General features: G+C 49.1%; 1 protein-coding gene across 1 annotated transcript; it reads left to right on the top strand.

The window, feature by feature from the left end:
- Positions 1 to 17,015: 17,015 nt before the first annotated feature.
- On the top strand, positions 17,016 to 21,578 carry EMWEY_00020290 (hypothetical protein; the record flags this gene model as incomplete). Its single annotated transcript, XM_013480363.1, has 9 exons — positions 17,016 to 17,345; positions 17,938 to 17,978; positions 18,201 to 18,253; positions 18,380 to 18,541; positions 18,941 to 18,993; positions 19,105 to 19,159; positions 20,282 to 20,372; positions 20,766 to 20,955; positions 21,264 to 21,578. The coding sequence occupies 9 exons, from the start codon at positions 17,016 to 17,018 to the stop codon at positions 21,576 to 21,578; spliced, it is 1,290 nt and encodes a 429-aa protein (XP_013335817.1).
- Positions 21,579 to 22,062: the final 484 nt, after the last annotated feature.

The raw sequence follows: 22,062 nt of genomic DNA, 5'->3' as shown, positions 1-22,062 counted from the left end.
AATTCGTTATGCCTGGAGGTAGAATAGTAACATTTTGGCTTTATTTCTGTGTTGCGCAGTGGCCCAAATCGGTCACTTGCGAGTCGTCAGCATTCTACTTTTCCGCACCAGGTGAGTTGGACTGCGAGACCTTGAGATGCAAAAAACTGAGAGTGAGCTTACCATGCAGCTTGCCCATTTGCTTAATGCATCGTTGTATCATGGAACCGAGTTTTACACCAGGTTGGAACTCGCCGATGTAGATTCTTCTTCACCCATTGCTGCCCTGAGCAGGTTACCGCTAAAACCGGCATTTGCTTTTGCGCAGAATGTGTGTCCCATAATCTCCGCTATGGGCAGGATGTTTCTCGTATAGGCGAACCGCGTTTTTAGCTTTGCGCAGATTTTTGAAATGCAGAAGGCGTTAACTGTACAACACCTAGTTGCCCTGGCATCCCGCATGGGGGGAACTGATGCAGGGCCTCAACTGCCTGTGAAACTGCTACAAGTCTCTACTTGTAGCAGTTTGACAGGCAGGTTAGGCGATACCTTGCGGCTGCGGCTTCCGTTCATATTTTCCATGCAGCGACCTGTTAGTGCGGCTGCAAATTGCAACTTGTGATGGTTTAGGGAGTACGAGCGTTCGTTGGATCAGACAGATACATTGCCATTTTTGAAAGCTACGCGCGAGATTTCAGTGCTCAATGAGGAAGATATTCTCTCCGGGAAGCACATGGTAATTAGGCCTAAAAGGCGATGATGGACGAATAATGGATGCTGGAACACCTCTTAAGCGGTGCATCTGAGCCACGACCAGCATCGCCTACAAACGTTATTATTTGTTCTGCAGAACAAGGATTTCTCACCGGATCCTTTGTAACAGACAGTACGCTGTTGCCTTGTAGTAGCAATTATTACGGCACCGCGGTCAAGATAACCTCTTCTGAGATACTGTTTCTATGACAAATTGAGTGTTACATCCGACCCCATTTCAGGCATGCTCTCCTACTTCTGGGGAGTTGATATTCTGCCGCTGCTACCGAGCCCCGTTTCACGATTGGACCGGCCTTGGCAAGTCGACCTCTGACGTCAAACGCTTCACTGAACTTGACACGACATACTACAGTACTTGGAAAGTACTCCTCGGAGCAAAGATGTAGCTTTGCGATTTTGTGCTAGTCGTACGCATTGAGATGGTGGTTTAGCCCTTTCATCTGACTACACCTTAGTCGCAAGATTCTGAGTTTGGAAATCTTTCGGATATGCGTTAGAGATGTTTTCTAGTAACGTGGGTTTCGCTGTCCTTCCCTCAGTTTGTATGTAAACCGACAAATATGTCGTGTGGATTCGTTACGACAGTTTAACACGAAGGTAAGCCTTCCAGAGAATATTAATCCTACGGCAACTACACACAATGTTCGGTATTCTGCGCAATGTCTCATGCACTTGCCACTTGCCGTGGGAATATGTCAGTGGCAAAATGCCCTTTCCACTTTGTGGCAAATCGTACAAAATATGGAAGCAAAATATCGGCCTTTACGTCGTGTGCAACTCATACGGTCAACGCCCTCTGATAGAGTCCGAATCGTTCACTGGCCGACACAGACAGTATGTTGAAGCAGCCGCATGGTTTGCAGCAGGGTTTCTGGGCAGGGTGGATAGCAGCTCCCTAGCTAGCTTGTAAAGCTTGTAAAGACATCCAGCTCCAGCCTTCCAGATGTTGATGCCCCATGGTCTTGAGTCGCTGGCCTGCATTGTTAGGCGCGAACGTAATAGACAGGTGGGATTTTTTGGGTATAGGGTGCATAATGCCATGTGATTTCATGTTTGCCAGAACATCATGAGCGTCTGTCGCTATGTGCCTGCATATAAGGCTTGCTTACGCTCGCCTGCCTCAGGAAAGCAAGCCATTATGCTTGGAACAGGTGTGGGGATATGAATATCAACATCCGCGTCTGGCTTAGAATGCACCTACGGCACCCTTTTGTATTCCTAGACGTTCGTTGTTTCTTTGCCGTGAACGGTGTTCGATTCGATGCAGAGTGTACGTGACAGTGTAGCTGCATAAACACATGGCGGACGAAAAGTCCTCGGCAGCTGGGTGTTACGGGATCCCAGGTACAGCGATTATCTAAAATGTTTCCACCAGGTGCAGCAAATTCTTAGGCTCTGATTCAAGTAACCGTTTCTCTCTCAGGCTGTAAGTGGGATCACACAAGCTCCTTACACGGTTTTACTCGCCGTTGGCTCTACGGGACGTCTGTACTGTAGTTGTATGACTCTCGGTTTTGTAGACCAAGTTCATCATCAACTTCTTGGGTTCCTTATTGTACTTTGTTGTTGCAGGAAAACTAAAATGGTATCCTCATTAGAGGCGTGGTGATCCATGCTGCATTTATACACTCCTCCAGCTGCAGCTACTGCTGCTGCAGTTGCTGCAGCTGCAAGTGATTGACGTCAAGTACAGCTTGAAACTGGCTAAATATTTAGAGGATGGATTCCATGCCGGCAGGGCGAGACGAGTCAATGCAGGGGTAGGGGAAGAGGGCAATTTGGCTCAAAGTCAACAAGACGGTTGTGTCCAAGTTTTCGTGGCCAGTTGCTTGGTCGATAACAAGGCTGAACAGGATAGCAATGCACAGTCTGCTCATAGGTTCTTGAAAGGCGCCCATGATGCCATGCAGACAGTATGCTGCTTCCCATACTCATTATGCGCCCAACCCGTTCTTTGAGCGGGCGGCGCTTGCACTTTCAGGCCCAGGGAAGTTGTGAGAAGTGCCGATTCGCACTTTGCAAGTCCCGGAAACGCATCCGAAATGCCCTTCGCAGTCCGTACTGCGATTGCAGACTTTTCTTCCGGCCTCAGCAGTACTGTCAAACGTGTGAATGCACGCAAAAATAACTGTGGATTTCCGTCCAGCCACTATTATTGCAAGTGCTCATCTGCGCATGAATCGACTAAACACTATGTAATATTCTAGCTTCGAATACAATTTCTATACGCATTAGTGCAGGGCTGGAACCTGCCTTTGCTGGTAAATGCGGACATATTTTTTAATATCAGTATTTCTCGAGTCAACGGGGAAAATTGTTACTTTGATTTCAGGGGAAGGTAACTTGCATTATTATGGTAGCATATGGGCTGGATTCAGAACGTCGCTGCACAGTTCGATCCATATTCTGTGCACATGGTTCTTCTGATGGCTTGAAGGGAGTGCGTGTAGTCCGAAAGAAATTCTACAGCACATTCGTTGCACCATATCTTCCGGCCATTGTTGCTTCAGATCCAATACGTAGTGTCCGCTCTGCGCATCTGTACCCCTCGGAACACCACGCAGGCAATGATGATATGAATCTTCATGCGATGGTTCCATATGCATTACTAACTGTATGGATGCACGTAGAAGTACAGTGGGTACCTGCCCTCAAGGAATAAGCAATGAACAGTGAGAAACGATAACAACAAACACAAGCTCTAATAAATGTGCGCTTCGATTCTGGTAGATTCGACCTTGGTTATTTGGCGGCTACAGTACCCACCGTGAACGGCTAACCATAAAAAGTCTGGATATGGTCACCTCTAGCGTGCAGAGGGACCTGCTGCGCTCAAATAGCTTTCGCCTCTTACGCTGACCTACCTTTCGGATACCGCAAAGGATATTTGGAGATACATGTTCGTGAAAACGTCAAATTTGTTAGGCAATCATAGTACAATACGGAGGATCAACGTAGCAGGGGCATGTGGCACATACAATCCGAGATGCTGTGATGCATTAGATTGTACGTAGCTACGACTGATGGAGCCGAGGCTGTGGCAACTTGGTTCATTGTAGAATATTGTCTTTCTTGCCTTTCATCCTTCAAGATCCACGCAGGCTATCAAGGCTTTGTTGGCATTTGAGTGACTTCAGAGTGAAGCAAAGATTTGGAATAATGCATGTAACGTACGCTATGTACCATTAAATCCAGCATCAGCTAGTAATCATTCCGTGTGTAAGGTGACGTTCTGTTGTTATATACTTTGTCGACTATCTCGTTTTTAACCCATTTTCTGAGTCAGGTTTGAAGGGCTCGTTAGGAGTGTTAGGAAGATAAAGGACGCTCTATACAGATGACACTAAACCCTACCATCTGCTGGCGCTTGAGCAATGGCCCATGGGTTCTGCTCCATTCACCTGCCAACGGTGGCTGTTGCTTTGCATTGCTTGGCATTGAGCACGAGCAAGTCACTCTAGGCACGTACCTCTGCTCTCTAATATCTTGCTTGACGGCACGGGTTTCTAGATGCTAGAAGATGCTTGTTTGGAAGATTATATGTTCTTGCTTTGCAATCTGCAATCAACCTTGTGGCAAGATTGAATCAGCCCCAAAGGGGTCCACGTAACTGGATTAATTGTCGTAGTATTTGCCGTCCATTGCAAAGTCCCTGCGGGTTTGCACGTGTAGCTTTCATAATTTGCGCATCGAAAGTTTTGTGCCACTGGGATGTAGGTTTGCTTCGTCAGAAGCAGCCGGAGGCGCAGGGCAAGATTACTGTCTCATAGAGGCTACAACCGTTGATGCCTGAAAGCGCTACCGTAGGGCAGCCGTTACGGTGGAAAAAGGCTGGCAGTAGCCTAGTTGCAGGGCATCGTAAATACTCGTACGAGGTATTTAACGTGGCTAAGCAGTTTGTTCTGTCCACTATATTGCACAAGCGCAAGAAGCATCATTGAGCGTCAATCGCCAGTGCTGCATGCTTCTTGCATGCAGAGAAGAGACCCTGAGTGGAAGGATATTGCTTCCTTAGAAGGCTACGGTATCAATTTGGTGCTTAGACACTTCATTGATAAACGTGGCAGGCTGTTTTGGTCAAGTTGAGTACTTTGCACTTGTCTTTGTCGGGACCAGCAGACGCTGGAAGGTACATACTGAAGTGGCCAATGCGAGGAAAGCGCCATGCCGACATTTATGCGGCGGGGGCAAACGGCGTATAGGCCGTCTTTAGGTTAACCGACAGAACCGAAAAGTGGGGCTTCGTGAATCCCAGGAAATAAGAACTGGGAGGCGGCCCAGCGGGTTCGTGCAGGGTACAGCCATAGTACTCCTGTTAGCCAAGAACGTTATACATCAAATGGAGTATGGAATAAACACCTGTAACCCAGAAAAGCGATTACCACAATGCTCCATAGCGCAACGGCACAAAAATAGCGAAGCATCTCATGCGGCGCTTCAGGCTTTGACGTTTCCAAGAACATTATGCTGCAGATAGCGCATGCTTCTGGATGCTAACAATAAGCTTAAGTTCTAGACGAACACGTAAATGTCTACTTTCTGTAGGATACCTATATCAGGTGGTGATGCGGCTGCCTTGCCAACAAAGGGTTAGTCATCTATACGCTGGCCTTGGTGGCATCATCCGAGTAGAGTGAGGAGCCGCAGGCGACCAGCGGTTCAGGTGACCAAGTAAAGGGTGTTTCCACACAACACGGGGCGCGTGTTTACAGGTTGTCAATTTCACTTCCACTTTGTGTCCGGCCTGTCGCTCCACGGCTGACATGGGCGTGTACATAAAATGGAGGGCTGGTGTATGCATGCTCAGGGAGTATGTGTATGGTTGGCATCTATCAGTTCCACAAGGAGCTATGAGGAAGTGCTATGCGATGAGAGGTTGTGCAGACCTTTCAGCTCATAGTGACAGTCTTGCTGTTCAGCTACTGTTTCTGCAGTTCTGTGCGTGTTGGTATATATGTGGAGATCTGATGCACGCACGAACAATAATTGTGTTTCACGATGGACATATGATACGTCTACGCAGTTAATGGTAAGGAGGTTGGTTACGCAGGATACGGCTTCACCCGTATCAGCCCAGCTTCCCCTGCATTGCTGGCATGCATTCTGTGGCCCAGTGGGATGACACGGGAATTATGGAGGCATGTGGATGCGAGGCCGATGCATGGACATTCCCAAGCTTCTGCATCCACACCTAATATGTATTTGGTGACCGTCCGATTCTGCTGACCGTCCACGGTTGAGATTGGCTAGTTGCTTAACATACTCTCAGAACGTTCGTCGCCTGATGGATCTGTGCCAGATCTCAGCAGATACAGGATATCGATTAGAAGAGAACTCCACACAGCTGCTACAATTGGCAAATTTGCGTTTATCCATTTACAGGAAGGCTACTGCCTAACTGTAGTGCATCGGCTACGTCATTAACCCGTATTTCTTTTGAGATGCATGCTGTTGGTGGTGTAACTCGTCTTCCAGTAGTTATCACTTGCGCTCGACTTACATAGGTATGGGCCATAGTAATATCAGCTCATGGATATTCATGGAAACGCCGACATATGCGCGACACTGCAGACCGACATGTTTATCAGTCAAGGCAGGGCATCTGCCTTCCTGTAGCTCACCATTATCTTCTATGTGTGACTCTGAACTATTGAGGTACAGGTTCCATAGTCCAACACACGGCCGTTACTTGTAGGGCGCCTATTGATGCTCTTAGTAGGTGAGTGTAGGTGGAGGCTGGAAAAATTCGGTCCTGCCAGGGTGACCACTCCATACGATAGCCCATCAAGTCATTCCTGCGCCGGTCTCAGACATCGGAACGCTCCGCCTGTTGCCAGTTGTCGACAGAGCGAATATAGCATTAGGTAATTATGTTGTCGCTTCATACGGCACGTTTTGCTAACGATTATCGCTAACGTGCGCTTCACGGTTCACGGTTTGGCGTAGCACTGCAGGCTGATAACTTAGCGTTTACGTCCCTCGCCTTCGCTGTAGGCATAATTGTTCAAGCTTAACCACTGAGGCTTACGTATACAGTTCAGCCATTAACCTTGAGAATGCGGGGCCCGTATAATAGTTTAGGCTCTATGGTTCAGGTGTTAGGGTTTAAGCGTTTACCGTTTAGGGCTTTAAGGCTTAGCGTTTAGGTCAAAGGCCAGCGTTACCCAGCGTTACCCTCCGAGCATCTGCAACTACTGATGGCTAGATGAGGTCAGTCCTGCACAGATGGCACCCCCTTGAGAGGGAGTTTTATCCGCGAGTAGTTTTGTCGACACAGGCAACCTGGTATGTCGCGAAGGTAGCTGGATACGTGCGAATGCATGACACTGCCGCCATATCAATATGTGAGCCAGTGCAGGCTGCAACGAAGTCTAACCACTTCCGTGGGAAAGAGAGCAAGGTAGGCCCGCACGACAATGATCTCTGTATCTAAGGAAGGGTATCACTTTTTCACTACTGCACCTTTAGCGCTGCGAGCTAGTTAGATTCCTTGTTAGGCATGGGAAAAGCGTACGGCACTGTTGAGGAGGCGCATGCTATCGATAGAGCGAGAAGTATATGTCATTAATCAAAAGAAATCCAACGATGGAGAGGAACATTCTGTGTCAATGGTTCATTGTGGGGTTCTTGCCGGAGAAAGGCAATCGCTAACCAGCCTGGGGTTGGAGATGGAATAGAGAGGATAAAGGGTTGAACTTGTACAGATGAAAGAATGTTAAAGCACCAAGAATGTAGGAACATCCACAAAAGCGAAGCGTGTTTGGAAACTTTCCAAACACGCTAATTAATTTTTGGGCCGTGCGTGCTAGCTGTAGTGCGCAGCTGTTCTAGGCTGTGCCTCCTTATATCATCTCGTAGTGCCGGTCTTCCTTAGTACAGCCTCTAACTACCAAAAGCCTGAGAAGTCTATACTGCAAGTACCAAATCATGTCCCTATTATTAACAAGGCGAGTTCATAGACTAAAAGGACTGTGTTCCGAATTGGCCCCGGTCATGGCTGGGTGGCAGCTCCCAACCTAGAGGATGACGGGGGGATATCACGGTGGTGGGACAGTCAGGAGCCTGACCAATAACTCCACCAAAGTCGCAATTATAGACATAATACTCCTATATAGTAATAATTCTATTTCCTACCCAATTAGATCTCTAAACGAGCCTACCGGGTATCCAAGTAGTGACTAGGTACACACTGCAGCGACCCCTCGCTATGCCTACGTATGGGCAACCCATGTCGGCCTGCGGGCAGTCTATCCTCGGATCAACGGTCAAGTGCCAAAATACAATCGAGCCTCTGTTATCTTCTAGGGGAAATTCCCAGATAAATAGATCACCCCTTACAATGATCGAACTCATCCCGAGATTCTCGGGACCGCGACCGGAGATTACCAGGGGTCGGTGTAGAGCCGGGTCGCCGGCCAGGCACCATGTCCTCAGCCTGTGCGGTGCCAGCCGCACCGGCTGGGGACTTGGGGTTAGGCCACCTCTCTAGCTAAAGATGTTATTATTACTAAGATCTTGCAATATTTATTCTCCTTTTTGGTAGATGGGTCCTTATAGGACATACCTAAGATCCCTAGTACCTTTGCGCCTAGGGGTATCATCATTCGAACTGGTGCGGCTGCTTAGCACCTTGGCTCTAATAGGCTACGACGCTAACTACTGCAACCCAATCCCAGTAATATGTATTTAATTTATTCTTTTCTCTAACCAAAATTATCCCGAACCCTAAATGCCTAATAGTATCCATCCCCTATCTTAGTCTAAGGCTACTGAAGTTCACGCCTGAGGTGCAATGTAGTGCCTGGGCACTCCACATACTGCCGACAGTGGCTGCCGGAGGGAGTAATCCTACTAGCCTAAGGCTCCATCTACGGTACTCGATTCTTAGAACATTTAGCAGTATTAATTCCCTTTCTTGAGAATCATTATCACATTAGAAACTTTTACGGTCGCTGAGCAACTAGGGATCACACCAGAGCCGCATTGCAGTGCCTGTGCACTGCACTAGCACAATGTGCCTCAGACGTGGCCTCTAGCGGCTTTAGGTCAGTGAAGGGAATAAATATAATTAAGCAATTTAGGGCTTATGGCATTATTAGCTAGGAAAAGGAGTAAATACTACTGAATGTTCCAGGGACTAAGGTACCGTTAGATAGAGTCATAGCTATGTAGGGTCAGTGTAGTGCACAGCCACTACACTCGGTGTGCATTCCAGTAGCCTAAGGACAGAAGCAGACATAAATACTATAAGATATTTAGGGAATTTGGGCCCTATTAGTCAATAAAGGAATTTATACTAATAAATATCCCAGGGATTGGGGGACCGTCAGAGACACGGCCTAGTGAGCTAGCCGACCGCGCCAGCCTGGGCGACGTGGTACTTAGACCTTACGAAGGCGCCCTGGTTTGATGTCTCGAGACTTAATAAATGGAAAAGATAATATTATTAAATATAGCTATGTTATAAGCACTACTTCTAGGGAAGTCACGCAATAAGGGGTCTAAAAGCGGGCCGGTCAAGCAGCTCAGCCGCTCAGGTTGAACCTTCAGCACTCTGCTTAGACACCCCGTTTTTGGGGTTTGCTGGGAGCCGTTCTTAGGCGAGGGCATCAGGGATGACTGGCCTGGATATAGCCAGAGACGAAATCATGTTTAGGGAATTTAATTGTGAATAGAGGGAACAAGAGTGAACAGACTTAGAAGATTATCCACCTGTAGTCGTGGGATGTCATAGGTAGGCACAGCGTGGGGACCGCTGCGCACTACTGTCAGTGTGCTAGGTATCCACGCCTGGCATTTAGTGCAGTGCTTAGACTTTAGATCCCATGTATGACATCTAGAGATCTAATAAATGGAAAGGAAATAGAAAGTATTTATTATATCTGTGATTATGTCATTTTTGTGCAGATAGCACCTTTATAGGTCAGGCACCTGACTGTGTTCTCGCTGTTTTACCATTTCCCCGCTATTTTATAGGTCAGGCACTGAACAGTGAAGAAGGGGGGTCAGTTCTGATTATTCTAGTCAGTCGGTTCTTGAAGGTCCCCGTGTTTATAATAGAGACTCGAACATGTTTCGGCAGTTTAATTATTGGCTTCTCGGAATGTGAGTAGCTAGAGGATGTAGTTAGGCAGCCCGATGCTACGAGATGATATAAGTAGGCACAGCTTAGGACTGCTGCGCACTACACAAGCTGTAGTGCACAGGCAATACAATGGAGCTCCAGTGGAACCATCAGCAGTCAGGCTTTTTTGAACAAGAACATATATGACATCAGCATGCAAAAAGGTTAATGGTGTGATTCTCTTTATCACTACTAATAACTATATGACTATTACCGCTACCGTTGTGAAACTTCCTACCGATACCATTTGAGGCCTACCCACTATCTACATATTGGTTTACCTCCTTGTGCTGCCAAACCATAGAAATGCACCTATACTAGGCAAGAGGTGCGTCTATAATAGAGATACGGACCACAGCGGGAAAGCCTGGAATGCACATACAAGGCTATGTGCGGCTATGTACACTAGCCACTCTTGCACAGGCAGCTTCGTATGTCCTACATGGTCAACCTCGCGCGCAGCTCGCTCAAAGAAAGCCTCCATTACATTCTCTGTTCGGGTACCAAACAGCAGAAATGGCGAACGCAGCAAGCAAACTCATCCAGACCAGGGCTAAGCTGGTGGATTCCAGAAATGTATTCCTGCGCCTTCAGGGTTTCTACCGACGTTTTACATAAGCTGGAGAGAGTGTGGGATCGAGCGATTCGTGAGTTCGGTTGTCACCGACGTATAAGCATCCGCTCTTCAGTGGAGAGACGGCCAGCGGTGAATAGTCGACTTGGCAGAAGCAAAGTTTCTGCGCTCTGTCCAGTGCGAATTGCATTTACAGAAGGCGAAACTAATGAAACTTGCCGTCGCCTATGCTGACAGCCCAAACGTGACTGCCGTCTTGACTTGCCTATATGGTGTACTACCGCTTTGTACCACAACTGCTACAGGACCCACGGCCATCACCGGTGTCAGTTGGGAAATCACGGCATGTGTTACTATATGAGAGCAAGGCAACAACATTTTTCCTCAACGCATTGGGACTGTGGCAAACTTGTGACATGCTATGCTGAATATATTTACACCCAGGCCCCCTCCGGAGCAGGCAGGGCTGACGAGACTTGCTAACTGATATAATGCTACGCCGAGGAGTGTCCGGGCATCGTGGACAGGTGAACGGAGTTGGAAGTTATACACCAACGATTATTGCACGGGTCAACAGGAGAGAGGCAGCCGCTAGCCAATCTGTTTGCTGCGGAGTTAAGGGGTACATGGGTCGACAAAGGCGATGTGAAGGCACGAAAGTGAGGACAAACAGTGCTCCCGAAGCCGTAGCCGAGAAGCTTGGAAATGTTCAGGGTAACGAGCCCGTGAATACTAAGTCAGTGAATGCCCACGCTGACGCTGCACAAGCCGAAGCATAGCCTTGTGTTTGAGGTGCTGTGCCCAAGAAGCCTGCAAAATGGAAGGGACATTTGGTGCTATCAAGGGATTCTCGTCGTAAGTATTTTGGCTCCACTAGAGTCAGTAACCCTGGGATAAGGTTGAAGACTGGGGTTGCACTCGATAGCATCGCATGGTTCACTGGGTGTAGGTACGTGCAACAAACCTCACCACCACATGAGCGCCACCACAAGAGTGCTCCCTGTTGCAGAGCTGTGGGTAGTATTGAATGGGTTTCATAAGTATACATAAATACAGAAACACATCTTGAACACTCCCAAAGTCTCTGTCATTTATTAGCGTTTGCCTGTCTTGAACGGAGCAGACTCATCAGGCTCTGCCCTCTGGTAGCGAGGCAACCATCCATCCGGAGCCTCCTATGCCTCCCACAGCCCTGTTTCCCCTGGCAGTCAACTCAATTTCTCAGTCCTATCCAATAGTGGATGTCAAACACAATTCGTGGAAAGTGCCTCCGCCTGATTGCGCTTTTCGGCAATCCAGATATCAAGGATGCCGCGGTTTTGGGAGCAGTAGGAGGACTGCTTTTGTATCCTGAGCCGTATTTCTGCATCCCACATGCATCAGAAAGAATACTGTTGCTGTCGTTATTAAAAGGGGGGAAAGGACAATGGTGGCCGTATTTAAGCATGCGTACTGCTTTTCCAGTGGTGATCCTAATCTGGGAGTCTTTCCTGCAAGGCATTGCCATATAGGTGCATACTTAACGCTGCATGCGAACAAAGTATAGCAGATTTGGGGTAGCTTAGGCTAGCGAACCTATCACTAGATCTTGGATTTCTTTCCATCGGTGTCTCATACCTCTTGATATAAAGCTGCTAGAAAGAAACTGAACGATGCACCCGGAACTTCTGTATCAGCTATTAAACCCAAGGCACATCCCCGGGTGAAGGGCAATTTGTGGCCTTCCCGGTAGCCGATATGGAAGTAAGAAGGGGCAGAGCTGACGTAACACGGTGATGGAATACATGAGCAATCTAGTGAGAGAAACCTCCATCACCTTCCGCCATAATGAGTGAGAAGAGAGCCTTGTTTGGAAACGATACGCATATTGACCCTATTGATGTTGATGGTGTAACTGCGCACCCCTCCCAGAAAGAGAAGAAGATGGGAGCCGATAGCAAGCAGAATTCTGGGCGAGAGGGCGTGGAGGAAGTATCGAGCGGCGCACGTGCCTACCTTGCAACAAGAAACGCTACATAGTACGATACTGCAGAGATAGGGAAAAGGAGGTCAAGCTGGCGAAGCAAGCGGCTGATAAGCCCCGCCGCTTGAACAAATAGGCCATCACGGATCTACTGTTCTCAAAGGATGCAGGGATGTGGACGAAAGGGGTGACAGCCGGAACTACAGATTATCCCCAAAGCCTCTCCGTGCCTACAAAAGTTCATTACAATGCACAGGAATTGCTAAAGGTACCCTACAGAGAATGCGAAGTTAATTCGATAAAGGTACTCTCAGAAGGTTCGATCTCTCGAACAATTCACTGGCTCACTTCCTCAGCTGTGCTTTGCGATTGGTACACAGGATGTAGTGGACAGTCCAGCCCCTCAGCTGACACTACGTGAATCTCCACCCTGCAAAATTCCTACTAATACTACTAAATATTCTCTGTATTGAGCTTTATGTCGAAATCACTCGCCAGAGGCTAACCGGGGACCTCATTGTAGTGCGTGTGCCCTATGACACACAGACGTGAACGCATTTGCGCGTCCACGGTGGAATGGTTCAGCATGACATAATCCTAGGCATGCTGTGGGTGCCCCAGTGAACGGGGCAGCTGCTTCCGCCTGATACCATTGAGCTGCAAGTGCTGGAATGCAAGCGGATAGTCTAGGAAACTCCAACGACATGTCGTCATCTACCTCTGATGACAGAAGGCATTGGCACAAGGTGGAAAGAGCGAAGTGACTTCTACGCAGTGCGGAGCAGCTCTGGATGACGGCAAAGCAATGCATGACTTCGTCGTGAAGGTCGTCTGAACACCTCAGGCTTGCATGTGTCATCACACTTGCGACAAGAGAAACAGCAGAATCCGGCACAATTCAAAGAATATTTATCAGAGACAATAAATACCAGTGTGCTGACGACGGGCCATCTACACTGCGGGGGCTTAATTCTCCCCATCGACCTCATCCGCAATGCCTTAACAAGTTTTGCTTCAAGCCGCCACCGGCCCTTTTGCCTCGACAAGGAAATTGAGCTGGAAGCACATGAAATGGCAACTCCAAGCAAAGCCTGGCCAACTAGTGCATTTAGACAGAATCCAGTTTTAGCGCGAACCACAAATGGTAACTAGCGGGTTTTCGCCGCCTTCCAGCGAGCCAACATCACACCAGTGAAGCAAAAGTACGTGGCTGGGTTGACGCTTTCTTACATTGCCCAAACCATCCCGATAATAGGCAAAAATGCTGCATTTCATATCCGCACAGGCGCGTTGAAGATCACGTATCTGCGAATTTGGCTCGTGAATGTATCTGTCGGACAGGTATTGACTGGTCAATTCGGACTGCTTAGGCCCAGCCAGCTACAGATGGATAGTTATATACATTGATGACGTGCCTGTGTTCAGTGGGATAGTGTAGGAGTGCATCCAATACGTATGCCATGCTGTGCAACAGCTACACGAGTATCTTTTAGCTTGTGAACGCACAACAGTGTTTGCTTTTTCTGCAAACAATTAATCACTTGCTTTGATGTCTCGAGAGAGGTAGAGAAACCCAATTTGATTGAGAAAAGGACTATTCTGAGGTGCTGGCTGCAATTTGACACTGATACGAAAGTTCAGAAATTCGTCGGAGCTGGGAAATAGTACCACAACGTCATCACTAGTTTCGCCAACATCGGCACATCTTTAGTCCTTCTACACAGTAATCTAAGCACTCTATTTGGGTAGAAAAGGTAGTATCACGCCGCCAGAGGGCTTATCCAACAATGGGCGTTGTATCGAGTACTCGCAAGTCCTGATATCGACAGTTCGACCTCTTAACAACCTAACAGACTACGCGAGTGACAGAACAGTTGGGTTCTGCACCCTCACCAAGCCAGTAAACGGAACCCCCACCAACTCACCATCGGCTAGTCATATTGTTCCACCGAAGGAGAAGAAGTGCCCGGAATGTGAGCCAGAGTTCTACGCTGGTTTGTAGTAAGTAAAAAGGTGGTTGCATTACTTTTATGGCCGGCATATCTCTGTTCGCAGCGACCATCAAAATCCAACGTACTGGAAGAAGATTTTACGAGGCCACGACAATGTAAGAGTTAAACTATGGCTCTGCGGGCTCGGACGGCATCACTTCGCGGTGAAACATATAGAGGACATCAAAAAGTGCCGTTGGTGCACACTCCCGCTGTGCCGCCGGGTAGGAACTGTCTACTGCTCCTGCGGATGTGAGTGATGATTCCCATTTGCCTTCAAAATCGCCATACTCCTACTTCTGCGATGTGCGTGCAAGTATCGCTGGGCTTAGCGACGGGCCGCTGGCGAAGCAGCAGTGAACCCTTTGGAGGCTTTGAGGCACCGGAAGAAGGACGGACGCCAACCACTATACACTCCAGATTCACTTCATACATATATTCGACGCAAAAAGGATCACCGTTCTTTTGCAGGGCATGAATCGACCAGTACAATAGTGAAACAAGTCTCCAGGCCTTTTGCTTGACTAGGATGCACCAGTGAGTCAACGAATACATGTTCATGTGTCAGAAGTAGGAAAAATAAGAGCCACACAGTCCGCATCAGGCCAGGCTCTGCTCTGTGCCAGCAGAGGGTGCTGTTCAACTAATAACTGATTATATACGGTATCTTCATGCTTTTCCGTTTAGTATCCCTACTGACAGGGATCCGAAGTTCCTTGGGGCCTTTTGGCTCGAGTTCTTCGAACGGATTAGGGTGGAAGATGGCGTCACCACTGCCAGCCATCCTGGGGCAGATTTTCAAACAAAATCTGTCAACCGCCCGCTGGTTCATTATTTGCACCTCAGTATTCAGCGTATTCAGCGTAATTCCTCAGATTGTTATAATTTCCTCATTTTCTGAATGGCTTCACAATACAGCAGTGCAATCTTCAACTCGTTGCTATATTGTATCCCCATTGTACACAGAAATATTGCCGCCCAGCTCGGAGTTATATTTTTTGGAAGTATGCGCCGTGCGCCTACAACTTCTGCCTTCCCCAAGCAGCTAGCAGCATCACGGGAATATATGGGATAGCATAGGGACGATAGGCTAGAAGCGAAGACAAACGCGGCTTCACAGTCACAATCAACCGCACATGTTTGGCGTCGGTGCCTTTGCAAGCCCTGGGAAGCCGGCAGAAAGGCGAGCACCGAAGATTCGTTGTTCGCTATGCAGGACCTCTTGCTATCGGTTATTGTGTCAGTGCGCTGACATACATTGTTGACTTATGCTCAACTTGGAGATGGCATCATGTCGATGATTTAGGGTTTAGTGTATCATGAAATGCTCTGGAGCTTCACCGCCAGAGTCAGCAACGTCGTGGTAAGGAGTCCCACCCAGAGGAGGCCAGGACCTTAACACTGACACTTAATGGTTTAGGAAAGAGGAAAGAATACTTTAAATGGCTAGGTGAAGGGCAAGCTGATATATTCCTGAAGATCGTTTGCTATTAGCTACTCATTGCGAACAACCATATGCAATTCTTGCTCCGTCGGCTTCTATTGCACTAACAATGCAGCAGACAATTGGCGAGCTCCTAATTGCCCTTAAATTGTTCCGCAACACAAGGGGCGCCTAAGCTTTTGGTCACCGTGCGCGGCAATGTACCACCTACTTTCGCCGTGACAAGCGTCAGAACGCCTGCAGACTGGAGCAGGAGGTCCGCTGCATTAGCTGAACTATCATCCGTGGGCAATTACCAGCTGTAGCAGAGCCAGTACCTACAATGATCCAAGTGAGATCCGGGACCTGCAATATAGGCGCTCTGCACAGGAAGCGTGGAGAATGGAAGGCTGGCGATTGCCCCTACCATGAGTTGCTCGGCCACAGTACATCTACTGATAGTCGTTTGATAATTTGAAGGGGTTGCCTTGCTCGCATCGTGTTGCATAGTCTGTGCGATGCTGGTAGGCCTCTCTGCAGTTAAAAAGTAGAACAAAAACAGTACCCAGTCAAATGCTTTCAACAATGATCTACACTGCTCGGAAGGACAGCCAAACAGGCGTGCCTTCGCCTGTAAGTTAGTTGCAGCAATCTGCGTTCCAACGAATGGCAGGGTGCCTCCTCTCGCCAAGTTCAGCCGCCAAGCTCAGGATGCCTGGAGACTGAGGGAGGTCTTTAGCAACAGAGGCACTCTCAGCATATACGCATTTTGGCACCAGGCAAGCTCGCCATAGTCCTCGGATAAAATCCAGGACTGTTACACTCGGCTACCATGTACAAGACTACAGGCAAGAAGTCCTCAGTAAAATTGTTGAACAGCTCCACTGAAAATGCCAGAGGGTTGGACGTACAGCACAAAAAAGTATGTAAAAAGCCTCGTATGAAAACAGCCTGTAGTTTTCAGCAACGTGCAAACGCTTGGGCCTTTCCATCGCATGGCTACAGTGCAAAGCTCTGCGGGGTATCTCGCCAGGAGCTCGCAGTACTCGCTAGGCTTCCATCGAACTCAAGCTTCCAGGAGAACCTGCTTGAAAAACCTATCGTTCGATACGTTCGCCTCGCCCTGACGTTTATGTTCGTATTCTTCGCGTAACGGAGGAAAAGTGCACTTGTCCTGTTCAGCAAAAATGTCCCTCTCTGCCTTGCTCATTGCCGTATCATTACTTCCTGTTGCAGTGGCAATGGGCGGCCTACAGGTGCTACACGGTGAATTCGCCGTACCTTCGATCGACAATTTAGCCGAAAATCAGCCGAATGTTGTCCTTAATGGCGATACATTGGCCGGCACAGCGCGGCGCCACAGGTTGCGCCTCACTGTACTCTCCTCGTTGTTGATATCGTTGGGTGTGGCTTACCTTGTCATGCTCTGTTTCATCGTACTGAGGTCCCGTAAAGCTAACCATGAGCATGGGGTACAATCACGAAGGCTTGCAGAGGGTGGCGACGAGGAATGCCCCGTAAGTAGTCGGACAAAGAACACTAACGAGCTAGTACGGTTTCCCTGTTGCTTTGGGCTTCTCTGCCCGAGGGTTGGCACAAAGGGCTTTGTACGACAATAACTTGATGGTGGGACTGGCATTTTGTATTTCTCCTTATAATCCGTCGTTGTACATTCTTGCGAAGTTGAAGGATGGGCAAGGCGGTTCAGCGGGAGGATTGTGCCGAGTCTCCTTGTGTGGAGAGCTCAGGTTACCAGTTTACGTCCAACAGTGACTACTTGGGAGGGTAGTATTGATGGACCTGAGTAACATTACCACACTGGTGCAGTAACCGTCACGGTGTGGACACATTACATCACAGTCCAATTGAACGAGTTTTGCGCGAACAGGATTACTCTCGCAATATCCTGACAGCCGTAATGCGTTTGCGGTAGCAATAATTAAGACAGAACAGCAGTGAAGCATCGGCGCTGTTTGCACACAACATTTTCGTGTGACACTCCGAGTCAATTCGCCGACGGAGACGGTTCACTAAACAGTTGCAGGGCCTGCCAAAGCACTATATCTCGAGCATATACGGGTCTGCCGTGTGTATCGCGCTGTGACCCAGGCCAGCGAAGTGGTGCAAGCTGCTAGGAACCTATGCCGACGGTTCGGACGCTAGTAGTATATACTTGGCTGGCTGGTCACCATTGCCTACGTCTTTCTGACAAGAACAGCTAAGCTAGCGGAAATACCGGGATGCTGGCATGTTGCTGGCGCTGCAGAGCATGAGCCAATAGCTTTGGAAAGGTTGTATATCCCCTCCAGATGTAGCTTGCATTCCAGGGGAAATGCAGTCATTGATATGTTGCCTGCTTCGTGTTTGTAGAGCCTTTGGCTTCCTCACTTAGTTGCCCTGAAGGGTGATCGCAGTGCACTGGTGGGTACTTACGTGTGCAGCGGGGGCAGATAGTTTTCCGCACTTACGTGCGGAAAACTATCTGCAGGTGGAATGCAAAGCTTGTGAAAGAAGGCCGATAAGTACAACCGTTTGGGTTGTTCCTTTTCAGTTGCCTCTTGGTCCACAACATCAGCAGACAGTTTAGAAACGGCGGTCATTGCTGTGCCCAGGACCAGGAGGCGTATTCATGTTGAATACACGCTGGTTGACCCCGCTAAATGGGCAGGAGCTTGGGCAGACGATGAAAGGGCGCATTTGCCTCTTTGGTGCAGTGCGTTCCGTATATTGACTGCTCACTGTCGGCTTGAAAGGGGGTGCACATTCAGCTCTTGTCGTGGGGGTGCATTGGATGCGCAGCAAACACGACACTCTGCTCTACACGCTTGAGCCTTAGGCAGCCCACTCTCGAACGGTCGAATTGTTCGATTTTTGGCGTACGGGGGCTTTTTGCTTTCGCCCACGGCAGCCTTCAACTGTAGGTGCATTGAGGGTCTTGATAAACGCTAACAAGAAGGACTATTCAATATGTTTGACAAGGATATTGTCTTGAGTGTATGTTGCCTTGCACCAGTGAACTGACCAGGACCGCCACGGCAGTGCGTGTGGAGGGCTACCGCGCGCATTCTATTACTACAATTCGTGTTGCTTTTTGTGGCTGTGCACCGTGAAGGAGCTGGAGCTATCTGTGCTAGTAGCGCTGGAGGGTGGACGGACAAGGGACCGGTAAGCAGGGTGTGCACCCTACGTATCGGTCACCGTGGTGTGCAGGCGTTCCGTACAGGTTGCTAGACACGCGTGCAGGACAGTGGAAGGGTTGTTCGATGGCATGGCCAGAGGCTTGACGACGGTGCATCAGGGCTGCTGGGGCTGCTGGCAAAGATCAGCCGGTGTAGGTCAGTGAGGCGGGTGCTTCGCTGTCTACAGGCCTGCATGCATTGGTGAGCGGGCGTTGTCTCATATGCTTAAAATTTAGTCTTTATTGGGTGTAGCAAAGAGTTGCGAGCACCGGAGTAGGAGAGCGACAGCTAGCTACAAGCTGCCAACGACAGTGGCGAATTTCGGAGAATCACGTGTTGTTTAAGCAGACTATCGTTCAGGGTCGCCTGAGATCAGAAATCGGTCACTGCAGATTGAATTCGTGGAGAGGCAAGGCCTGTACGTAAGGGTCCCTTCGTGGGTGCGGTCAGCATGGCAGCACATCGCATTTCCTGAGAAGTTATGGGGGGCTGCACAAGTGCAGTGCTCACATGCGTACAGGTACTTGCGTACGGGAGGATATGCCCCGTGGGTCTCTGTCTCATTCACATATATGTCGACTCCAATATCGCTGCATCTACGCAAAACAGAATGGCACTCCATGAGACCTTTAAAATAAAGTTTAGGTGTGTGATCTGAATAAGCCTGAGCCTTCCAGTACTTCCCCAGTACTATTGTTTTTCCTTGCAACATAAGTGAATGTCATCTAGAGACGCACCTCACATACGGCTGCCGCGTACGGTGCCTAACTGTGTTCAGTACAAATTTGTGCACACATTGTGAATGCTTGCGCAAGCATCAGCACGCTTGTGATTGCTGATGGAGCTGTGCCTACATATAATACAGCTGGATAAAAATGGGTTCCTCGTGGGCAGCCTAGCACACAACAAAAAAGCTCCGGTGCCTACTGTACGATTTCAACGTTCACAACAGTCGCTGGTGTTTTCGGATGCAGTGCCTGGATGTTGTGCAGCGAATGCTGGAGTGTCGCCATGAGCATGCCGTCCAGCAGGATGTGCTTAAAAGAAGTTTCAGAAGTGGGGAGCTGTGTTGTCGATAGCTGAGCCTGATGCAGTGCTGGATTGGCGGATGTGTGGATATGCGACATACGATGGTGGTTGTTGGTTTTCGCCTAGGGCTGTGAGATAGCGGTGTCGTCAAGTGTCGGAGGTTCGGGGAAATGTTAAGGAGAAGGAAAGTCAAGTGAGGATGAGAAGGGTGGTGGATTAGCTGCGTGTGCCATGGGATATGTAAGGCCCAATGGGTGACACGGGAGTGTATGTGGAGGGCTATGGCGCGGAGATGGGTATTTCTGCAGTGGTGCATGTCATAGGACAGTTGGAGTCGTAAGGTGTGAAGGTGTAGTATGCTGTCTACGGCAGTGCTTGAGGTTGTACCAGGAAAGTCCAATTGGTTCGAAAGGGCAGAATATGCCCGGCTGGCGGTGGGTTCGAGTTGCTAGCCGGTGGATTCGTTATTGGCAGTTGTGGAGTGGTCAAGGCAATGGCAGATCGGTGGACTGCATGCCGAAGGGTTTAGCAAAAGAGTGGAACGGGTCCGCTGTGGCTGTTGCCACAGCGGACCCGTTCCACTCTTTTGCTGGTGAGGTGGCGTCGGTCAGGGAAATGGATGTGGCAGTGCCAGGTTCGCTGCATGGTGTCGACGGCAAAGTTGCCGTGCAAAGTTGTTTGTGTTGTGCAGTATGCGCGAGGGTGTATGGTGCGTGTGTGTATGTGTAGGCGCCGGGTGTTTCAGAAACAGCCCCAAGCGGTTGGCCAGGAGCGTCTTGAGTATTGTGTCGTTTCCGGTTGTGCTCAGGCCGCGCAGCCGGAAGCGACACGATACTCAAGACACTCCTGTCCAATCTTTGGTATCGTCCCGTACCAAACTAGACCAAGGATGCAGCGCGTGTGCGTCGTGGAACAGACGGTGCGTTAGATATGTGCACAGAGCTGAGCCTGCTCCAGCAGATGGCTGAGCAGGATCCATTGCTGAACTGGAACAGTTGAACATTCGACGTATGGTCATTCTTGCTAGTTGCCTAGGTCTGTGGACTAACGACGCAGAGGACTTCGATGAAAGTGCAATTGGACCCAACGCGCAGCACGCATGTAGCCAAAGCCGGTTGCTGTGTGAGGTGTACATGACAGTGGCAATACTGTTGTACTGCGTGATGGACGATTTGCCACGTCCTCCACAGGGGCCCTGGTGCTTCTGCAAATGATGGTGTCTGTCAGGAATTTCGATACGGTGTTGCCTGCGTAGCTTGCATTGTTTTAAGGGTATTGTATTTCACCCTTGCAGTTGACTGGTTCTTGCTTGCTGCCCTGATAAAGGTGCTGAAGGGGATTAGCTCACACAGTAGCTACAGGCTGCTGAGGGAACGGGAGAATTTATTGGGACGGCTTGCGCTTAAGCTGAGAGTCATGCGGGATGAGGTGAGTATAAAAGTAGGGGCCACGACCCCATCCATCTATGGAGGGCTACGGCTCTTGAACAGGGATCAGTGCAAAGACACAGGCACAACTGGGGGAGGCGAGGACAGGGAATAATATGTAGCTGGGAGTCTGGGTGTGCTTGCCGCATGCTTGCAAATAAGCGCCCTCAGGCCCCCTGAGCACCGTCCGTGGCCGTAATGGTACAGCTCAGGTGGAAGACGTTACATAGCTTGTTACGAGCCCTTGGAGGGCAGTTGAAGGCTTGTGCAACAAGGTTGCGGTCGTGTTGGCTGGCGTCGGACGGGTTGGTTGACGCTACACAAGCATCTGCACGAAGGGCTCGATTGTGTGTGTAGGGAACCCGAATCTTGGTTTGTGAGCGTGGTGTAAAGCTTCGAAGCTTCGCGAGCTGAGCGTTGCCTTTTTTCCGTGGAACAATTCCACTCGTCACATGAACTGAAGCAATCAACCCTGTGCTCTGTCCACACACCAACTTTCCGTCTTGTGACATGGCGAAGAGTATGTACTAAAACTAGCCAGCATATGGCTTACGCGCAGGTGGGAAGCATTAATCATTGCATCTGGGCGTTGCTACCTG

The sequence above is a fragment of the Eimeria maxima genome, genomic scaffold (assembly GCF_000499605.1).
Source record: "Eimeria maxima Weybridge genomic scaffold, Emw_scaff185, whole genome shotgun sequence".
In the NCBI taxonomy this organism is placed as follows: Eukaryota; Apicomplexa; class Conoidasida; order Eucoccidiorida; family Eimeriidae; genus Eimeria; species Eimeria maxima.
The sequence above is the reverse complement of the archived record's forward strand: the minus strand, read 5'-3'. Positions and strand labels throughout refer to the sequence as shown.